Here is a 21,956-nt window from a genome sequence, read left to right as displayed (position 1 = left end):
CACGAGCACTTGGATCAAAGTATAGGCCCTATACTATAGGGATATAGGGATATTAGATAAGTGTACTGTGGAACACATGACAGTAAGACTAAGGGGGAAAGGCTGGCTGAGGGAAGAAGAGAGAGCAGTCAGACCTGGGAGGCAGGCTGTCAGACAACCTACTTCCTTCAAAGTTCCTCCTTAGCAGCCCCAGGGATAGACTCCAGGGTTACAACAGGCCTTAGGCAGCTGCCAGTGTTCCTGTTTTATGCAGTCCAGAAGGTGAACATTCAGGTGTCCACAGTGAGTTCCCTGACAAGCCCTCAGAAGCCAGCGGGCAATTGACCTAGTAGTTTGGGGCTTTAAAGTGGCTCTGCCTTCAGAGTGATTCCTATTTAGCAAATATTCTGACTATAACTGCATCATACACTCATGCCAGGGAATGGTCCTTTATAACTCTGCTCTTTTGCGACGCGTCTGGGGCACCTCAGGAAACAGCTTTATCTTATCGAAGAAGTGCAGGGAGTCCTTAACAGGCACCGAGAGACCTTCACAAGTGAATTAAATACAAAAAAACAAAAGCAGCAAGTTCAGGCCCCGTGGGTACGGCAGGCCAGCCAATGGGCCCTGGCCGCTCCCAGGTGGAGTGGTACTATGATGACAGTAACCAACCAGCGCGCTCCATGCAAATGAGGATACTGTATCCGCACCAGACGCTCCCGTGCTGTCTGGTTGTTATAGTGATAAACTGAGGCCCTGCCTCTGGGCTTCTCCGAGAAAGAAAGGGTGGTGTGTGCATTGGGGGGGTAACCTCTTTACTTCCGCCCAGGGAAGACAAAAAGAAGGGAAGAAGAAGGGGGATGGGTAGGGAAGAGAAAAAAAATACGTGACAAAGAAAACATTCTTTGCCTGGGAGGAGACTCCCAGAGGGTGTAGAGCTGGAGGGAGCATTCACTGGCCATGCCAGTACTTACCACTGATGCTGAGTCAGAAACAGGTATCCCAAAATCCCTTTCCAATGAGCCTCCCTCAGAAACCATGGAGGAAATAGAGCACACATGCCCACAGCCTCGACTGGTAAGTAAAGACAAAGGATGGAAATGTATGCGTGGCTATGGCACAAAAGAGTTCCTTCTGTGCCCGCAGCCAGCGAGGAGAAAACGATGCTTACAGGATTTTCATGTAAATGAGAATGGAGCTGCAGCCTAATCCTTCTCAGCTGTTTATACTTAGCTCCTATACCGGACACAGTTCTCAGCTTACAAAGCATTATTGTATTGGCTGGGTAGGAAACGGGCTACTGGGGATATGTTATGTTTTTTTGTGCTTTGGGAGGAGAGAGAATGACCTTCCCCCCACCCCCCTTTTAGGTGCATTGTCACAGTTTTAAAATGGTTTTCTTCTTCACAAACCTTGGACTGCTTCCCTGGTGAAGTTCTAAATTCTAGCTCAGGAACGATTTCTTTCTTTCCTTTTCTTTCTTCCTTTCTTCCTTCCTTTAATACCTAATGCCAAACGAAAACTATATGAAAACAAAACACCCTCATTCCTTTGATATTTTCAAAATAAACAAATAATACCTTGGGGACGCATATAGAAATAACGTGCGGTTAAAATGAAGCATGAACCTTTCGGGACGAGACTGAAGATTTCTAGTCAGGCAATGGCAACCCGGAGATGCTACATTTATTTAGAATGGGGATGCATGCCTTTAAGAATGAAAGTACGGAACAGAAGGCTAGAGCTTGCTTCTCTCTCAGTAACTGGGTCTCCACTGAGCTTCTCTCACACTTGTTCTACCCTTTAGGTAAATGGGGAAGTTTCTTCTCAACCACTTCAGCAACGTGGCCTCAAGGAATTAAAAAGAAAACATGTCAATGGGTTGTAGGTTTCCTGAAGCTTGAAATTCTATACAACTTGGGGATAGTGCTCTTTGAACCCCCAAATCCAAGACACATACACTAGAGTTATTCTTTCTTCAAGGATTTTGCCCAAGTTAAAACATAACGTGTTTGATTGGCTATACAGTTTGAGACTAGGGAGAGACATTTTTTAAGTTGTTTTTTTTTTTTTTTTTTTTGTGTAGAATGTTATGGGAGCCCCCACCTGATCTGGATTTCAGATTTCATTGCTAATTCGTTATTGAACTGTTATTTCTTAATAAGGGTTGGAAGGCAGGTTTGGATCAACTTTCTGAAACCAGATGACCAGGGGGAGATATATTAGAGCAGTTTCTATATTTTGAGGCATGCTTTTAGAGTATTTGAATATTAACTACTTCTTAGCCCATTAGCCAGTGACTGACTGACATACTCATGTGGCCTCTGTGCACTTCTGTCATATAAATTGTCCTGATAAGTTGGTTATTAAAAAATTCCTCTGGGTCACTAAACAATTCATGGTTTAACAGTGGAGAAAAACTGACTGCTCTAGGTGTGTTACAGAATCTCTCAGAATATACTTTTTAAATTAAGTGCAATATACAAACTTGAAACCATATACCTTAGGGCAGCAGAGAGAAAGGCAGTATTCAGAGCCGAGTTTTCGTGTCTTTTCTTCCCTTTCACTTTTTAGCTCCTCTGTTCCTTGGTTAGCTGGCTTGAGAGGGGTATGCAGAGGTAATCCCAGAAGGGAATAAATTCAGTTTTCCCTTTCCCTTTCGACTCTGACAGCTTCTCTCATGTGCTAACTGACAAGAACCAAACCCAGCAGTGCCTTACCTTCACCTTCCACACGTGCAGAAATAAGGGATTGACAGAATTCCTTCAGAGAAATTAAGTAACTCCCTAAAGATCGCTTTGAAGGGCCCAGAGCAGTATACCTGCAAAGTATAAGTTCATACCTGTAGAATATATTCAAGTAAGATGCAGTGTCTTCCTATATTTTGGGGCTGGGGTGGGAGTTGGGGTGATGCAAGCACAGCAGAAGTATAAGAGGTGTGTTCCAAAACTGAACTGTTGGAATAACTGTTTTGATCTACTTTGATAAAAGGTTTCTGTGGGCTTCTGAAATTGACTATTTAAATACCTGCTTAAACTAGATTTTGTGAAGCATCTCTTTTGTTAGGAGCAAACTTCCACTGTAGAGTTGGTTATGTCCTATATTTTGACTTATTTATCATAACTAACTTTCCTTTGCCTGGGACTTTCCTTCAGTAACTAAGACACATGCTAACTACTTAATAAGGTCTTTGATGAAGAGAGGGAGTGGGGCAGGAAAATGGCAAATTACCATTTCCTGGAGTTTTGGTTCTTTCTATTGATCATGAAGCACTGCTAAGAATTCCATCATTCAAATGTTATAAAGTTTGTGTTTTCCTATTCACCCTAGCTAATTACATTCGGGCCACTCCGGATTATAGCCACCAACAGTCAACAGGGTATGGATATTGGGTCGAATAAGTAACTTTGGAAAGTATGGGAAGGATTTGAGAGAAGAAGCCAGCTTAGGAGTGAAACTCGAATACTCGGAAATTACCTCTGATGTCAGATCTTTTCCAAATCATTGAAAGGAAGACTGGGATTTCCTGAATAAACAAGGCTTTAAAGCAATCCATATTTTAGGTGCAAATGAATAATGCTATCGATGCTATGGAATCATACTTTCAAGTGAAATGTTTGTAAAGGGGAAACATGTAGTCTTTGCAGCTGCTTTATTCTACATTGCAGAAATGTACAAAAAGAAAGGGCCAAATAGAGTAATTACTGCTGAAGAAATTATAAAAATAATCACTGAAAATCATTTCACTTTTATGGTAGTCTATGTCTTAAGAGTATAACCCTATTGCCCATATTACCATGGTATCCAGTTGGAGATGTTTCCGAGAACTTTTCATTATTATGATATTTACTCTTGACTGGTTTTCTGTTACTTAATGTTTCCTATTTAAATATAATGCAAGGTGATTCAGGAGCTTGGATTTGAAGAAGAAAAGCTGAGGGGTCTTGGGAGAGATGATGTAACTACTCTCCTTGGAATGCTATCTCTTAGGGAGGAGCATTCTTTACAGGCCTTGACTGTCCTCAAAATGTCCCAACCCTCTGACTATGCCTAGACTAATCCTCTGGGACCTACAAACCCTTCCTAACAAGGACTAGCTGTCCTAAAAGCTGTCTGCTTGAGGATTTAGTTAATGACCTTGGTCCAGTTCCTCTTGGGGTACATTCTGTTGTCAGAAGAAAGCTGTAATTCTACTCTACAAAAGTCCACTTACATGAAGATGGATGTGGCACTGATCAGCATAGGAGGACTTGAAAATAAAAAGAGCTGGTTCAGTGTGCCACGTTAGCAATAGTTCGTTTGGGGTTTTACTTCAAAGTGGAGCAGTGCCAAGAGACTGCTGTCTTGCAGAGAAGGTGCATTATGTCAGTTGGGATGTAGATGCGAACCCACTGGTACTCAAAAAAGATGACTGGGTTTCTGGCTCTTACTCTATTTCCTTTACTAGTATCATCATCTATGTAGCCACTTAGAGCAGCATACATTTTAAAAGCAAGATGCTTTTAATGTGCTGTATTGGTACAAATGAACATAAGCTTCCTTGGGTATTTACTATGGCCAACTGGAATTCTGCCCAAGGTTATTGTTATTGTTAGACATTTTCCTTTTGGGTCATGTCCAAATGCAATACCCATTTCTTACAGATTGATAATAGTCAGGTGTATTACCCATGGAATCAATGAATTTATTTATCTCACTATTTTCCTAAGCACCCATTTGTCTAATGGTAAATTCCTTACAGGAAAAAAAAAAAGCTTAAATCAAATAAAAGGTTTGTACTTTGCTTTATTTTGTGTTTGGGCATATAGAAACCAAAAAGGTGCATAGGTCACCATTCAGGCAATGCAGAGGATTTACCAATGATATAGGATTTTTGGAAGTAAGTGACAGAAAACTCAGTCCCTTACCAAGCAGACTCACAACCGTCCAAAGGGTGACAACTTCTAAATGCAGCAATATACCAAGTGACGTGCAGAGAAATAAAAGAAGTGACTGCACAGCCCCAAGCTTTAGAAACCATTCTCACTTAATAGAAGACAGTAGTCTGGTATGTGGATGTTTACCAGGATGCTGAAATCCCTTAAGAAAAACTTCTTGTAACTGTGACCTTAATATATTGGGCCTTCTTAAAAAGCCATATTTTATCCATTGAGTGGAAGAAGTTCTCAGCAGAGAGGGCTCTGTTAACATTATCCCCAAGTTAAGACAAGTCCCACCATTTGAGATTACATTTTTTAAGCTTTAGCTGTATTTTGGGACAAGAAAAGGATCAGTCTGGTGCTAGGACAATGACTCAGTTGGTAAAGAGCTTGCTTTGCTAACATGAAGACTTGAGTTTGGTTCCTATCACTCATGTAAAAGTTGGGCATGGTGGCACACGCTTATAATCCCGGTACTGGGAAGATGGAGATGGGAGGATTTTGCTGGCCAGCCAATCTAGCTGAACTGGTGATTTTCGGGTTCAGTAAGAGACTCTCTCAAAATATAATGTGGAGACCAATTGAGAACAAGCATGCACTCTCTGGCCTCTGCAATACACATGTATATCCCCACATATACATACAGATACACGCATGCATACACACACACACACACACACACACACACACACACACATGCATACACACATAGGCACATGCACGCCTGCAACAGGAACTAGTCTATTTTTATGGTCTCTTAAAGACCTATTGTAAGTGGCACACTCCAGCCTTTAGAACATAACTATCCAGTAGAAATAGAATTCAAAATACTCAAGTTAATAAAAAAAAAAGAAATAGAATTCAAGCCATATGTGCAATTTATAATTATCTAACAGCCACAGTTTAAAATGAAAAAAATTGTATTCATGTATCATTTTTAAAGATTTATTTATTTATTATATATAAGTAAACTGTAGCTGTCTTCAGACACACACTAGAATACTACATAGGATCCCATTAGGATAGTTGTGAGCCACCATGTGGTTGCTGGGATTTGAACTCAGGACCTCTGGAAGAGTAGTTAATATTCTTAACCACTGAGCCATCTCTCGATGTATCATTTTTAAAAATGATTTATTTATTTTATGTATATGGGTATAATGTAGCTCTCTTCAGAGACACCAGAAGAGGACATCGTATCTCATTACAGATGGTTGTGAGCCACCATGTGGTTGCTGGGAATTGAACTCAGGACCTCTGGAAGAGCAGTCAGCTCTCCTAACTGCTGAGCCATCTCTCCAGTCCCCATGATGTATCTTATTTAGTGCCATGTATCATGAATATTATGTCAACATGCCATCCATATAAAAGTATTATTATACTATATGTATGTACAAATAATATGTGTGTAGCTGTTTGTGTGTGATGGTTCATAAATGGCACATGTGATTACAGATATGTGGCCACTACAACTAGCATTCATATGGTTTCTAAGGATCTGAACTCAGACAATCAAGCTTGGGTGACAAGTACTCCTATTCACTGGGCCATCTTCTGCTGCTTTTTTTTCATACAAGTCTAAAATCCACTATATATTATACTTAAAATATATTGTTTGGTTTTGGACCCTGGAACAATGGACTAAGGTATATATTTTACATATCAAAGTAGACCTGGTCTCCAGGTTTTCCCAGCATCCCTCAGTCCCTACCTGGCAAACCCTGCCTCCAACCTTGAACTTTCCAGCCCAAGGGGCTGGGCTACCCTTTTCCAGAGGCTCTTCCACTATATAACCCACACAAGTTGGTCTCTCTCTCTCTCTCTTTCTCTCTCTTTTCTCTCTCTCTCTCTCTCTCTCTCTCTCTCTCTCTCCTCTCCTCCCTCCCTCCCTCCCTTTCTCTTTTGCTGTTGCTCTTCTCTCTCTGCAGGTGCCCTTCTGTCTCCCTCCCCTACGCCCCCCTCTTTCACCATAATGACATTCCTGGCCTTGGTTCTCGAGGCCATTGAACTCAACAGCTCAACAGCAGCTTCCCAATAAACCTGCCTTTAATATATCTAATCTGGCTTGAATTGGCTCATTTCACCAGTGTCAGAGAAAGAACCTATCATATATCTCAATTCAGAATACAGTTTCAAGTGCTCAGTGGCCATATACAGCTTTAGAGTAAACTCAGACACCTTTATACCTAGTCTAGTTCATCTTGAGCTCTGAGAATTTACAATAAGTACTTTTTTTTTTACTGTTCAGTTCATGTGGGGTTGAGATTATAGCTCAGTGGTAGAACACTTACCTATCATCCATGAGGACCTAGGTTCAACTCCCAGTACTGCCAAAAGAGACATCTTCAGTGTTCAATGCATCCATACATACATGCACTATAGCAAGCTGAACCACCACCTCCTATTTTATACTCTTGTATTTTCTTTGTTAAGCTATTCTGTTTCAGTTAGTAGGGTATTGCAGTAATCTAGATGAGATTCAATGCATTTTAGTTTATGGCATAAATGGGGGAAGGAGAACTTGGGAGATATTAAAGAGGCAAATATGTCAGGATTTGGTAATTTAGTCTGGAGTTGGGGCAGGGTCAAGGAAGGCTAGTTTTCCTGGCTCCAGCATGTGAGTGTGGTCACTGCAAGCGAGCATCAGGAGTGATGAGTGTGGAAGGCACCATCCATGGGGATTTCCATTTACTGTGATCTAGTCAGTGTTCTTTGTTAGCTCAGGAGAGACGTTGGAACTGAATGAAGGCAGAGATTGTAGAAACAGCATGGAAGAGGTGGCTATCAAATTGATGGCAGTGAAAATGGGTCACCTTAGAAGGAAGTGGATTGAAAGAATTACTAAGAAAGATGCCTTGGGATAGTGCTAATGGTGGATGACTCACTCCTGGAATACCAGCACTTGGAGGCTAAGATGTTGTCTTGTCTAGATTTATACCAACTTGAAACAAGCTAGAGTCATTTGGGCAGAGGGACTCTTAGTTGAAAAATGCCTCCAAAAGTTTTGTCTTGCCCTGGGCTTGATAGCACACACCTTTAAATACCAGCACTTGGGAGGCAGAGGAAGGTAGATGTCTGTGAGCTCAAGGGCAGCCTGGTCTACATTAGGATGTTACAGGACAGCCAGGGTTACATAGAGAGACCTGTCTCAAAAAACAAAGATGTGTCTATAGGCAATTCTGTAGTACATTTTCTCGATTGATGACTGCTTTGGGAAAGCCTGGCTCACTATGTATGGTGATACCTCTAGGCTGGTATCTGGGTTCTCAAAAAATAGCAGGTTAAGCAAGCCAGTAAGTAGCAGTCCTCCGTGTCCTCTGCATCAGCTCTTGCCTCCAGGTTCCTGCCCTGTTTAAGTTCCTGCTCTGACTTCCCTCAGTGATAAGAATGTGGTATGCAAGCGTAAACTGAAGTAAACCCTTTCCTCCCTAAGTTGCTTTTTGTTCACCATGTCTTATCACAGCAATAGAAACCCTAGTTACGATAGATGGGAAGGTTAACAAGTGTGAGGTTAGTCTGTGCTATATAACAAGACTTTGTTTTTAAAACAACATCAAAAACCCCATGTAAAACAAACAAAATCTTTTTTTTTCTTTTTCTTTTTTTCAGAGCTGGGGACCGAACCCAGGGCCTTGTGCTCGCTAGGCAAGCACTCTACCACTGAGCTAAATCCCCAACCCCAATAAACAAAATCTTAACAAAACCAATCACCTGTCACCCCAAACAATTCTGTGACAAAGCTAACTCTAGGACTCTATCTTAGTCACAGTTACTATCGCTGTGATGAAACACCATGACCACACACAACTTGGGGAGAAAGGGACTTATTTGGCTTACATATCGCAATCCAGAGTCTGTTATGGGAAGCCAAGGTAGGGACCTGGAGATTGGAGCTGACACAGAGGCCATGGAGGAAGGCTGCTTATTGTTTTGCTTATCCCCACTTGCTTAGCTTGCTTTCTTATAGAACCCAGGACCACCAGCCAAGGAATATCCCAACCTACAATAGGATGAACTCTCTCCCACTGATTACTAATTAAGAAATGAACCCCTCCACATCAATCATCAATCAAGAAAATACCCCCACAGACTGGCCCACCAGGTCCTAGTCTTCTGGAGGCATTTTCTCAATTAAGGTTCCCTCTTCCCAGACGACAACCAGTCTGTGTCAAGCTGACATAAGACCAGGCAGCACAGAATCAATGTACACTGAACAATGTACATTATTGTGTTCTTGGGGGAAGAAAACAGAACTGCTCAAGTTAAATCTGTTAGAATATTCCTAACTCTTACCTGTCTGTACTTGAAATTTGGCTAAATTAATCTACTTTTATCCTTGGATCTTTCTAGGACAGAATCCCAAGGAAGACACATAAAGACCCAACAGAGGAAGGATTGGAAAGGGGAGAGAACTGTATTTCTCAAATGACTGAGAGATCAGGGTACTAAGGGGAGGGTAAGTTCCCAGAGAGAAAATGCAAAGTCAGCAGAGAGCGCAAATGAGGTGAAAAGTCAAAAAGAAGAATTTCAGATTGGATTTAGGAGATAGACAGTGGCTATGTTTTGGTCAAGCTGTGTGAGTTTGGGTTCCAGTTATGAGAAAGAATAGTGTAAATTGAGGGTCTTATCTGATAGCATTCTGCTGCTGTCTGTAAAGAGACAGGAAAGTTGTAGTGGCTGGATTCTAGCAAATGCACAAGTATCATTTTGTGGCATCCTGGAATGTTGGATCCCGTCACAGAGTGTTTTTCAAAGGCTGTTAGACTGGGAGTAGGAAGAGACAGAAATGGCTAAAATATCGCACAAGTATGAAGATCAAGATCTGTATTTGATCTAGAACTTGGGGATGTCACAAGCTTATAATCCCAGCTCTGTGGAGTGAAAAGAAGCTCTATGATCTACACACATATATGTATGTGCGTGTGCGTGCAAACACACATACACACAGAGAAAGAAAGAGACAGAGACAGACAGAGAGACAGAGACAGAGACAGAGAGACAGAGATGGGGTGGTGGGGAAGGGCATGCAGGTTCTTGATAAGACAGAATGATGAGAGAAAACAAACCAGGTCATTCATGGCCTCTGAAGCATTAGAGCTGCCAATAAGAAGAACCTAGGATTAGCCAGAGGGAACTGGCCCGGTCTGAAGTGCAAAGGCCAGGGCCTGGTGAAGTTGAAAGTTAGTCTCCATTCACTGATGCCTGCTGTGTTTTGTCGTGAAATTATTGTGTGGATTTGAGCAAATCACATTTCTTCTATATTCCAATTCTACCACCCCAAAGGAGTGAAACAGGTGATGGTTTTACCGTGGAGTGTGATCCACTGCTCTCTGTCTGTCCAGCCTGCTGCTCCAGTCAAAACTCAGGGCTCTGCCACTCCTGGCTTGTTTCATCTGATCCATTTGGAGACAAGATAGGGTGAATGATTTTATTTTATTTATTTATTTTTTTTGGTAAGATACACTGGCTAAATATGTGTAAGAAATGTTCACAAAGTACTTTGAAATTTTCCATTAATGCTGTACAAACCACTTCTTCTGATTTCTGCTTTTTTTGTCTCAGATGCCTCCTCAAAGGATTGAATGTATTCCAAATTGTATTTGTTACATTCTATTCATTGTTTAAAGAAAGCTATGTTGAATCTTGTCTTCATGTGAACAATAGTCTCCTAATTTACCTGTTTCATAATACTGAAGTTTGAAACATTGGCTTTCTTTGAGGCATGGCAGTATCCCATTGAATTAGAGAAGTTTCCTTAATAGAGGCTGTCCATCTAAGTTCAATGCCTGGGGTTAAAAACCCAGCAACGGGGAAAACAATAGTCTCGAAGCTCTCGTGTCTTTAGCTAGTGCCTGAGCAAAGCTTCTCAGTGAATCTTAGGGAAATAAACATAGAAAAAGAATTATTCCATGTGACCACAGGGGGCAGGATGAGAAGGAGAAAGGAAGGAAGGTAGGAATGGAGTCAGTCATTGCAAGGCAGGCCTATTTTCTTCCAATAATCTCCCAGGTAACAGCCTCTACCTTGCTAGGGTCTGATTACCCGTTGCTGGCCTCAGACTATAGTATTATTGTTTTAACATTCCTACCTTCCTCTTTATCCCAGCATGAACTGGGTTATAAGGGAGGCTGGAGAAGCTGACCCTGCTTGGGGAAAGACAGTTTAGCACTCAATGATCTTGAAGGCGGACTTGAAAACACAGTGATTAGAAAATAAAGCAGCAAGCCCTGGTAGAGTGAGCCTGTGTAATAATGTGCAGGGCCACACAGGGCTAGCCTATTGAGCAGGATTCATTTTCATATAATCTCCTCCCTCCAGCCAAAGTCTTTGACTTGGGGTTTTTGTTTTCCTCTCCGTAATTCATGCATGCTGAACCTGACATCAGTGTAAAAGGACGCTGAGGGTTATTTAAATGGGCATTTAAGAAAAATAACAACAGCAATAATAGGTTAATAGAAACATCATGAATGATGTGTAGAGCGTATTGCCAAATGAATGATGTTGAAAGCCCATTCCTAGGACACACAGGTCTCTGGGCTTCATCTCTAGTATGCCTAATAGTGACTGCGGGCACAGCCACATAATAATAAACTGTATTGTAGCTCCAAATTGTTTAGTTATAAGGTAATTGTTCTATACTGGTTCCAGGCTGGAGGTCTTACTCATTTTTCTCAGTAGGTGATAGAGAAATGGTACAGCCATTCATAGGCACACTGTATTGGGCACTGGGTTGAATGTTCTGTACGTGTTAAACACATACAAACAGGCCACAGACTCATGACATAAGAATTGCAATTCTTCACACTCTAAGAAAATCAAGGAAAAACTTCTCCCAAAATTAGATACTAACCGATTAAGCAGAGATTTCAAATTAGATCCGTCTGACTTCTAAACTATATACACGCCTCAAACCAGTGAGCCATGAGTTACCTGCTCAAGTCCCCAGAGGATTCAGAAGCAATATGTGTGGGAATGCACTTTGCAGAATGCTGTATTTAGACCTCCCGTGTCACACGTTTAAATTTCAGGACTGGGAACCAAATCTGATATCTAGGCTTTTTGTAGTAAAATTAGAAATTCAAAGTAAGTTCAATTTTTTTGCAATGCTGGGGATTGAACTCAGGGTTTTTCCGTGTTAGGTATGTGGTTTACCACTGATCTACATCCCAGTCTCAAAGGAACAGACTTTGACATAGTAACCCTTCTCCAAAGAAACTTGTACATATGGTCAGAGCCACCCAGCCCCCCTAGTATGTTTTACCTGAATGCTCAGTAGAAGAGGACTGGGCAAATAAGTTGTAGTCTATCTAACGGTAAGAAGAATGAAGAGTAGACAGCCAACTACAAGAATGTAGTTAAATCTCACAAGCTAGACATGAGGTAATATGTACGACATAGTTTCCTTTCCACAAAATAAAAAATGAGATAGGCAGAGCTCACCAATGATATTAGAAGTCAGCATAGTGGACATGGGTTGTTCAGGATGCTGTGGATACCCAGGGTTTAGAGAGGAACCAAAGGAGCAGTCGTTAAGGCTACCCAATCCTCCCCATATCCACTGAGTATCTCTCCACGAATTCTGGTTAAATTGTTCTCCCTCACCCCACAATCTACCAGGATGGGAGCCTGGGAGCAGCATTTTGAGGGCTAATAGAGGAAGGTCCCATAAAGAAGACAGACTGATATTTCTCATATAGCTGGGAGACCAGGACTCCAAGGACAGCACCATCCCTCATTGAAGATTGAAATAATGAACTTAGTTTTCATTTAAGAAGTCATATATTTTTGCAGAGTATTCCTTCTTCGGAGCATATTTGTCCATTGCTCAGAAAAAAACACTTTTATTATTAAAATACAATCTTGTACATACTTCAAGCTGAGCCATGTTAGAAATAGCTGTACTCAATCTGACTGCATAGCAAACCTCCCACACTACATAATTTGTTCTAATGCTTGTTTCTTTCAATTCTCGGCAATGTTTTCTATATGTCTTCTAAACATATTTTCTGACAAAAGAATGTGTTTTAGTTTGACGTCGTTTTTTTTTCTCACCTTCATGTTAGAGCTATTTGTTTTACGGTGGCAGGAAGAACAGTTTTTTTCTCTTTTAGACTACAGGAAACTGAAAAAATACTTCTAAATATTTATCACTACATGTGACAGTATTTTTTTTAAGTGCCGTGTTGAGTATCCTATGACTCAAAACATGAAACTTAAAAGAATCATTTGCCTTCATGTTCTGAAGGCTTCATTTTCGAATACCATGATAATTACATTAGCTTTATAGTACCTCCATTAGCTGATATCTTGAGGTATGATATATGCTCAAACTGGAACATCTTGGCATTTCTAATAGTCTTCTCTATGATAATTTTCATTTCAGCTGTCTTCTCGTGAGATCAGATTAAGTCGTCATTGGTTGTGCCTGATCATGTGCCTAATGCAGAACTCACCGAGGCAGTGGAAGCGTCAGCTCTGCTGTCCTCCTTCCTTGTCCTCTCCCTTCTCTTCCTCTTCCGTGGTTTACTGTTTTGTTCGTTTCCTTTTGTCTCCTTTCATTTTTTTTAAGACCGAGTTTAATGTATCTGAGACTGACCTCCAACTTGCCAGGGATGACCTTGAACTTCTGGTCCTCCTGCCCGTACCTCCCCAAGTCCTGAGATTGCAGGCCTGTGACTTGGAGCCTGGTTCTGTGTGGTGCTGGGGGGACCAAGCTCATGGCTTCCTAAATGCTAGGCAAGCACTCTGCCAACTGAGCTGCATTGCCAACCCCAGCCCTGTTGTTTACCAGTTGTTTTCTTGTTGTTTACCAGTGCTGCTTCCCTATTTTATTGCAAGAAATGGTTTTTGAAAGACTCACCACCATTATTATTTTTAATTACGTGTATACAGGGGTGTATGCACATGAGTGTCCACACCTTCAGAGGACAGAGGCATAGGCTCCTCCTGGAGGTGGAGATAGAAGCAGTTGTTAGCTGCTGTGGTGCTGGGAAACAAATTCAGGTCCTCTGCCAGTTCAGTTGACCACTGAACCACCTCTCCAGCCCTTCATCGCAGGAAGTGTTTTAAGCCACTAACTGATCTTATAAATATCTGTTTAGCTAAAATTAGATAATACATTCTGAAAGGCACTGATCAAAACGTAGGTGAGCTGTAAGTCAGGCCACCCAATTCGTACTCTCCCTTTCGGCCATTGTATATTTTACCATGACAGAGATGGAATGCCAGTGTAAATCCACATGTTAGAATTAGATCTTGGCAATGCTGCCTTTCTTTTTTTTTCCCCCAACGCTGAGGACTGAACCCAGGATCTTGTGCTTGCTAGGCAAGCGCTCTACCACTGAGCTAAATCCCCAACCCCCAATGCTGCTTTTCTTGATTACTGACATGAAAAGCATCTGTAAAAAGTGCAAGACTCACTGTCCTCACTGTTCACTGCATTGTCCTCCACTTTGCACGTAAGGAACCAGTGGTCTGTACATTCCAAATCTTGCCATTGGATGCTGCTGTAATGGGGGAGATATGCATTTGTAGACTCTGTTTGATTCCTTATAGAAATGCTCTTCTCCGCTGCTGCTGCTGCTGCTGCTGCTGCTGCTGCTGCTGCTGTGGGGCTCTGCCTTGCATGGACAGTGCTATGAAGGCACCCCTTTAAAACAAAACTGTCTCCATCCAGGAGCAGTTGTTCAACTTGTAGGAACCGTGACTGCATCATGCAACAAATCTTTTTGGGTAGCACTGTGCAGGGAATTTCTTCCAGAACTTGCCACCAGGAGTGCTGGCCTTTTCTTCAATAGCTTTCTTCTTCTTCTTTTCTTAAACATAAGAACAATGGCAACCTTTATTCTCCTTGTTGCTAGGGCTGCATAGAGTTAAAGCCATTTTTGTAGGCCGACTCTCAAAAGTGCTGATGGATACAGCACATATTCCTGCATTCTGTGTGCTTACTTCACTCTTGATCTTATCTTCTGCTGTCTAGAGATAGAGCCCGCAGTCTCGCACATGCCACGTAGGCAATCCTGTCACTGACATTTGCCCCCAGCCCTTACCCAGGGTCTATTAAGAAACTCACCTATATTTCCTTCTTTCTCCAAATAAAGCGTTTTAAACCGCCAATTTTTACTGTTTTAAGCCACTTTAAGGTGTTGGAGAAAGGAAATAGGATAAAATGACTAATGTTCATCACATTAAAGCTCAACTGCCTATGGAAACAACTTAGAGTAAGGAAGGCATTTCTTACATCCAGGTAAAGATTTAGTACCAGTGCCTATTAATGGCATGGACCTAATTAGGATCTGTTAACTGTAAGTTGCACTAGCATTTCAGAAGGGTCATATGTGAAACAACAGCTAACACAGATTATAAGACAAGATGTATTGGGAGGCACGGTCTAATCTTGAACTCATTACAATTGGAGAGAGGAAACAGATATTTTATAATCAGTGAAACGTGATTTCAGGTTTAGTTCTAAGATTTGTCGTGCCCTTTGAAAGTCACTGCTGTGTGTTCCAAAGCAGCATTGGAGGACTTGCAGCTTAGGGAAAACCCACACACCAGGGCATAATACAGTTTCTCTCCCCGGTCTCCAAAGGACCAGTCATTACTAGTCTGATTTAGATGCAAGTGCTTAGACACTGTCTTTTTTGTTGATTTTTGTTGTTGTTTGTTTGTTTTATGAAACACAGTTTCTCTGTGTAGCCCTGGCTGTCCTGCAACTCGCTCTGTAGACCAGGTTGGCCTCGAACTTAGATACTCACCTGCCTCTGCCTCCCGCGTACTAGGATTAAAGGTGTGCTCCATCACTGCCTGGCTGTTGTTTTGTTGTTTTAACTTGCATTTTTGAGATGAGGTCTTATCTTACTCTGTATCCTTAGCTGTCCTAGAAACTCTTTATGTAGCCCAGGGTGGCTTAAACTCACACACCTGCGTCTGCCTCTCAAGTGCTGGGATTGAAGTCATGCACTACCACATAACTGGCCTGATTTTATGTTTTTGAAAAGTGAACTGTCAAACCCACCTCTATTACCCGTTCCCTCTTCTCTAACGCCTCCCCTTTCCTCTTCATCATGCTTCCCTCTCTGCTTCATGTGCTGTTTTATTTTTAAGCCCATTGAATCCACTTAGTGCTGCCCGTATGGACATGGGTAGAGGACCATTTACTGGAGCATGGGTAGTCTCTCAGGCGCTGAATGCCTGAGGAAAACCGACTCCTCCACTCCCAGCAGCCATTAACTGCCGATAGCTTCTCAGGCCATGGTGGTACTTTGTGACTCCCTCCCTGATCCTGTTCAGGTTTGGACTTTATCTGGCTTGATTTTGTGAAGCTCTTTTGCAGGAGCATACAGCCACTGCCAGTGAATAACTATACCTGTCCTCTCACGCCCAGATAGCTGCATTGAAATAGTTGTGTGGTGTTTTTTTTTTTTTCCCTTAATGGAGTTCCTACAAGGCAAATCTAAATAAAGTTGCAAATGTATTTAAAAAATATTTCAGGTAACTTTTTAACTGTGCTATATTGTTTTGCTTTTAAACAGCTTCAACCTATTTATTCCCAACAATAGAAAAGTGGGCAAAGGACAGGTTATTCTCAGAAGAAAATACAAATGGCTAATAAACATTTGAAAAATGTTCAATCTTTCCTATAATCAAAATAATGCAAATTGAAACAGCATGATGCCATTTTTTGGTCTATAAAATTGACAAAGATAATACTTAATGCCAGCGAGATGGCAAGAAGATAGGCGCTTTTCATACATTGTAATGTGAGTGTGAATGACGCAGCCTTTGTAGAGGTAATTTACCAATAGATGTTAAAACATTCTTCAAATGTTTATCTTTAAAATGTTTACACCCCTGATCTAAGTAATTTAGCTCGTAGGCATCTATTCAAAGAAAACAATCACAGATTCAGAATTATGTTTAGAATGTTGCTTTTATTAAGAAAATATATTTTAAATTAACCCTTAATATTAGGGAACTATTTAAGACTTTTCTTTTTTCAAGATTTATTTTATTTTTAATTATGTGTATATGCGTGTGTGGGTATGTGCATGTGTGTGCATAGGTGCCGACAGACTCCAGAAGAGGGCATCAAATTCCCTGGTATGCAATTTTAAACATAGAGCTATCTCTCGGACTATGTATGATTTTCCCATTCAGTGTTATATTTTATTGTCCTCTAAATTAGCAAGGTTGAAAACTCATTAAATGATACGGTAAGAGTGTCATGATGTGTAGGGTGGAGAAAGTGCTTATGCAGTAAAGTTCTAAAGCTTTTAGTGTGTGTGCATGGCACATCGGAAAGGCTGAAGCTAAACCATAACATTTTACCAACAGTTGACTCTGGAAAACAGAATTAAACCATTTGAGGTTTGTCATCTCTTAACTTTCCCTAGTTTCTTGAAATATATACTATGATGATAAGAGACATTTAGAGTACACTGTTAATCTGTGTACTTTCTTCTTGAGTTCAATTCCTATTTCTGTCTTTGTCAGCAATCACTTTCTCCAGTTATTATTCAACTAGTATTTATTAGGGACATACTCTGTGTCCGGGACTGTACTGGGGAATGGAGTAAAAAAGATGGAAGGCCAAGTCCTTGCTTTCTTGGCCTTTTCTTAATTTTTTTTTCTTTTTTTTTCGGAGCTGGGGACCGAACCCAGGGCCTTGCGCTTGCTAGGCAAGAAAGAGCTCTACCACTGAGCTAAATCCCCAACCCCTTCTTGGCCTTTTCATAATGGTGGAGAAAGACTGTCTACAAATTTAGTGTCTCCTTACTAGCCAACTTGGACCCTTCTTTCTGCCTTCATGCTTTTAGATGTTATAATATGAATTCATTCCAATTGCTTTAAGCATCACTTATATTAAGTCGTCTTCTAGAGTCCCATTGCCAGCCTTTAGTGCTCTCTCCCAAATTTCAGCCTTGTACATACAGTCTTGACATCCCTACATGGAGCTCTAACAGTAATGTCCAAAACAAGGGAGTGAGAACAGAACCCAAATCTTTCTATCCTTCCTACCACAGACTTCCCCTTTTAGAACCTTTCCCGTCCAGAGAACGGTAACACAGGTGGTCCCATCCCCCCCCCCAGTTACTTTGAAATTATCCTAGCTCCTTCTCTTTTTCATACTTTGTATCCAATGTATTCCAAATTTTACTTATCCAAAATCTATGTAAAATCTGATGTCTCATTACCTCTAGCTCAGTGGTTTTGTTTCTACCTTAGATCTTACCAGTTTGTTCTCAATGTATCCTCTAGGGTCCTGTTAAAGTGCAGTCAAAGCCAGGTGTGGTGGTGCATGCCTGTAATCCCAGCATAGGAAAGGCTAAGAAAGAAGCAAGAGCTCAGGCCACCACCAGATGAATAGTGAGTTCAAGGCCAGCCTGGGCTACATAAGACCTTGTGTCAAAAAGAGAACAAAAACCAGAGACTAGACAGATGACTCATTAGGGAAGAGTGCTTGCAATACAACATGAGAACTTGAGTTTTGATTTCAGCATCCATGTTTAAAAAAAAAGATGTAACCACATACACATATAACCCAGTGCCGTGGTGGGGAGAGGTAGGATGATTCCTAACGAAGGCTGACTGACTGTCAGCCTACCTTCAGTTTCAGTGACAGACCATGTCTAAAAGAAAAAAGGCAAGGACTAGAGAGATGGGTCAGTGGTTAAGAGCACTGATTGCTCTTCCAGAGGTCCTGAGTTCAAATCCCAGCAACCACATGGTGGCTCACGACCATCTGTAATGAGATCTGACTGTGACAGTGTACTCACATATAGAAAATAAATAGATCTTTAAAAAAGGCAGAGAATGCTAAAGAAGGACACCCAGCATCCTTCTGGCCTCCAGATACACACATACAGGTAATATGCATCCAGTCCTCACTCATATACATAAACACCACACGCACGTGCACACATACACACACACACACACACACACACACCACTTACATGCAAAAATCAGATCACTCTTGCTTGCTTTCTTCTCTCTTATTTCTCCTCCTTTACTACTGGGAATTGAATCTAAGCTCTCATCCATCCTAGGCAAACACTACCATTAAGGTATGTCCCAACGTTTTACTTTTATTCAGAGACAAGGTCCCATTGAATGGCCCAGGCTGGCCTTAAACTCACTCTGCAGCCCAGGCAGGCCTTGCACTTCAGCGTTCTGAGTAGCTGAGTTTATAGGCCTCCATCGTCTTTCCACCTAGGTGAGTTTGGAGCTCCCTATTATCTTCCTTCACCGTCCTTTCTACCTGTCCTCGCCTTAGTTTTTGCATAGCTGCAATCACCACTTAACACACTGCATGTATTTTACGTTCTTCTCGCTTGTCATTACTGTTCAGTGTTATGAGGACAGGATGGTTTTGTTGGTGGTGGTTGGTTGGTTGGTTGGTTTTTTTTTTTTTCTTTTTTTGTCTGTTATTGCCTCTGATGTGACCTCAGAATCTACAACAGTACCTAACATACACTAAGTACTACTCACGTGGTATAAAATGTTGAAGAAAGGGATAATGGGTAGATATTATGACAGTGATTTAAATCTTTCAAAAGCACAAATGAGTTCTAAAACTTCCCTATGCGCAGGAATTATATCAGCTAGTTTATAGATAATAGCTGAGTGCTTTTATTTTCCATAAGACCTACCCTCCATATTAAGGACACCTGAGCCTTGATTAGATTTTCTGCAACTCTGAAATCACAGAAGAGGAAAAATATTTCTTTAGATTTATTTTTGCATTATGTAAATGACATGAATATGTTCTCATTATAAGAACAAAGCAAAATAACTCGGATCTTCTTCCCAAGGAGGTAATTAAGTATGTGCTGTTTATTCTTCTGCTAAGTGGCCCTTTCTGTGATAACAGAAATGTTCTCTGTCTGTACTGTTCGATAGACCTGCCGGCCTTATGTGCTTATTAAATACTTTTAGTGTGGCTAGCATGACTGAGATTCTGTTTTAAATTTTGTTTCGTTTTAAGTATCATATAACTTTAAATAGCCATATGTGAAAAATAACTATCATCTCAGCCTAATTATTATCTATTTCTATCTCTCCCTTCCCCCTTTTTAAATTGTAAATGACATTACATAGTATTAACATGCATGTATACTGTTCTTGCATTCAGGAAAATATCCTAGGAATGATTCCTTCTTGATACACATATATCTGGCCCAGTCTTTGTGGTGGCGCCTATCACTTCTTCTAAAATGAGAAAACGGTACTTCTTGGTGTTGGTCCGCATTCTGGGCCTCATTATCCTCCACTCGGGATTTCTGCTGGCAAGGCTTTCATATCAGCTATGTGATTTTGGGATCCTACATAATCGAGACTCTGGTGACTTGTGTATTTCAGACCTATGGTCAACTGTTTATTTTCTTCTATCTTGTAATCAGACTAAACTTTTATGATCCTAAATTAAATCTGGATTTAAATTATTTTCAGAGATGAGAAATAGAATGTTTTATGATGCCCTTTTTTATTCACAATTTGTGGTTCTCAGTCTGATCAGTCTGGTTGTTGTCAGTCAGTGATGCACAGTGTGTAAGTACAGGTATTATGTGTCATTTTTTGCGCTCCACTAGTAATTGTATCATACGTTTTATATTGTACCTGATAGCTATCTCTGTGTGCATGTGCATATATGTATGTCTATGTGTGTGTGCAGGTATGGACTTGTAGCTTCGTGTGCATATGCAGCTGCTTGAACACATACTTGTAGAGGCCCTGCTATGGACCTCAAGCTGACCTTGAACTCCTAGGTAGCCTAATCTGGCTGGGAACTCATGAGACTTCTGCCTCAGTCTCTTGAGTACACTCCCCACTACGTAAGCCTAAGTTTTAGGTACATATATGACAAGTCTCAGTAAAAGAGATTCTGTAAAGCAATGTCCAATATACAGTGTCCTTCCCTTTGCAAAGCCTTTGGGGAGTATAGCTTTTATATGGTACTGTGCTACAGTTTACATAAGTGGAACACATGTGACAAATGGGAAGCACGTTCACGAGCAATGGTTGGGTGTTCTGAAATCCTAAATTAGGCAGGAAGACTTTTTACTGTGGACTAGAACCAAATCTGTGGTCTTCCAAGGCCCATGTACATGTGAGGTCTGACTGGGGCACTGGGCCAGGGTTTCTTATCCCTTGAAAGTTGTCACTCTTGTGCTGAACAGTCTCTTGTATCTCATAGTCCAATTTTGAATGTGGTTCTACAGGGAGGCATGGTCTATGGTTCTGATAACACTCACTAGTCTCTATGAATTCTATGAATTGTATATTGAAAAGAATGGGACTTGGGTTACAAATATGAAATGGTTGGAATTGCCTTTTGAATTACTATCCTTTCATGTTCTGAAAGGGCAACTCTTCACTTTAGTAGATTGCTGCCCAAGTCACCCTCTTTCCTGCCTTTCTTATTTGTTCCTTTACTTGCCTACCTTCCAGACATCTAGCATAACTTAACCGTGTAGCTTGTGCTAAAAACACTAGAAAAGGTGATCTGGGCACCTTAGCGTCTAAATCGGGGTAAAAAATATCTGCCACATACTCTTACTTCTTCAGTTAATTGCTTTTGAGTTTCCCCTTCCAGATTATCAGGCATCTCTGTATCTTCTTTCTGTGGTCTTCTCTTATCTAAAAATTTGAATATTTCCTCAGTTCAGAGGGAGCCAAAATGACAGCTGAATCTAAAGGATCTACCTATGAAATGGCTTCTTGTCATCAATTAATGTCACTATTGCAGACAGGTCCTACATAGTTTGCTAGACACTGTGCCTATCCTGCAGAGTTCTTGTATAAACTAAATGAGCAAATATATCTGACACTTTATATGCATCACTGCGTAGACAAAGTCTTAGTTGGTTTTTTTTTTTTTTTTTTTTTGGAGCTGGGGACCGAACTCAGGGCCTTGCGCTTGCTAGGCGAGCGCTCTACCACTGAGCTAAATCCCCAACCCCAAAGTCTTAGTTGTTATACTGTGTCATTGGGCCCCACTTTCATGTCTTCACAAAAGGCCTGTCAAATACATCAGAGTACCCCAGTAAGCATCTT

The 21,956-nt window shown here is 41.1% G+C and overlaps 1 protein-coding gene across 1 annotated transcript in view; it reads left to right on the top strand.

Annotated features, from left to right (window-relative positions):
- The first annotated feature begins 790 nt into the window (after positions 1–790).
- The window catches only part of Pcyt1b (phosphate cytidylyltransferase 1, choline, beta), a 62,966-nt gene continuing 41,800 nt past the window's right edge, over positions 791–21,956 (top strand). Inside the window, exon 1 of the mRNA XM_032889650.1 lies at positions 791–1,056. Coding sequence (XP_032745541.1) covers positions 940–1,056 — 117 coding nt within the window. The 5' untranslated portion in view covers positions 791–939. The remainder of the gene's footprint in view (positions 1,057–21,956) is intronic.

This window comes from Rattus rattus, chromosome X (genome assembly GCF_011064425.1).
Source record: "Rattus rattus isolate New Zealand chromosome X, Rrattus_CSIRO_v1, whole genome shotgun sequence".
Classification (NCBI taxonomy): domain Eukaryota; kingdom Metazoa; phylum Chordata; class Mammalia; order Rodentia; family Muridae; genus Rattus; species Rattus rattus.
The sequence above is the reverse complement of the archived record's forward strand: the minus strand, read 5'-3'. Positions and strand labels throughout refer to the sequence as shown.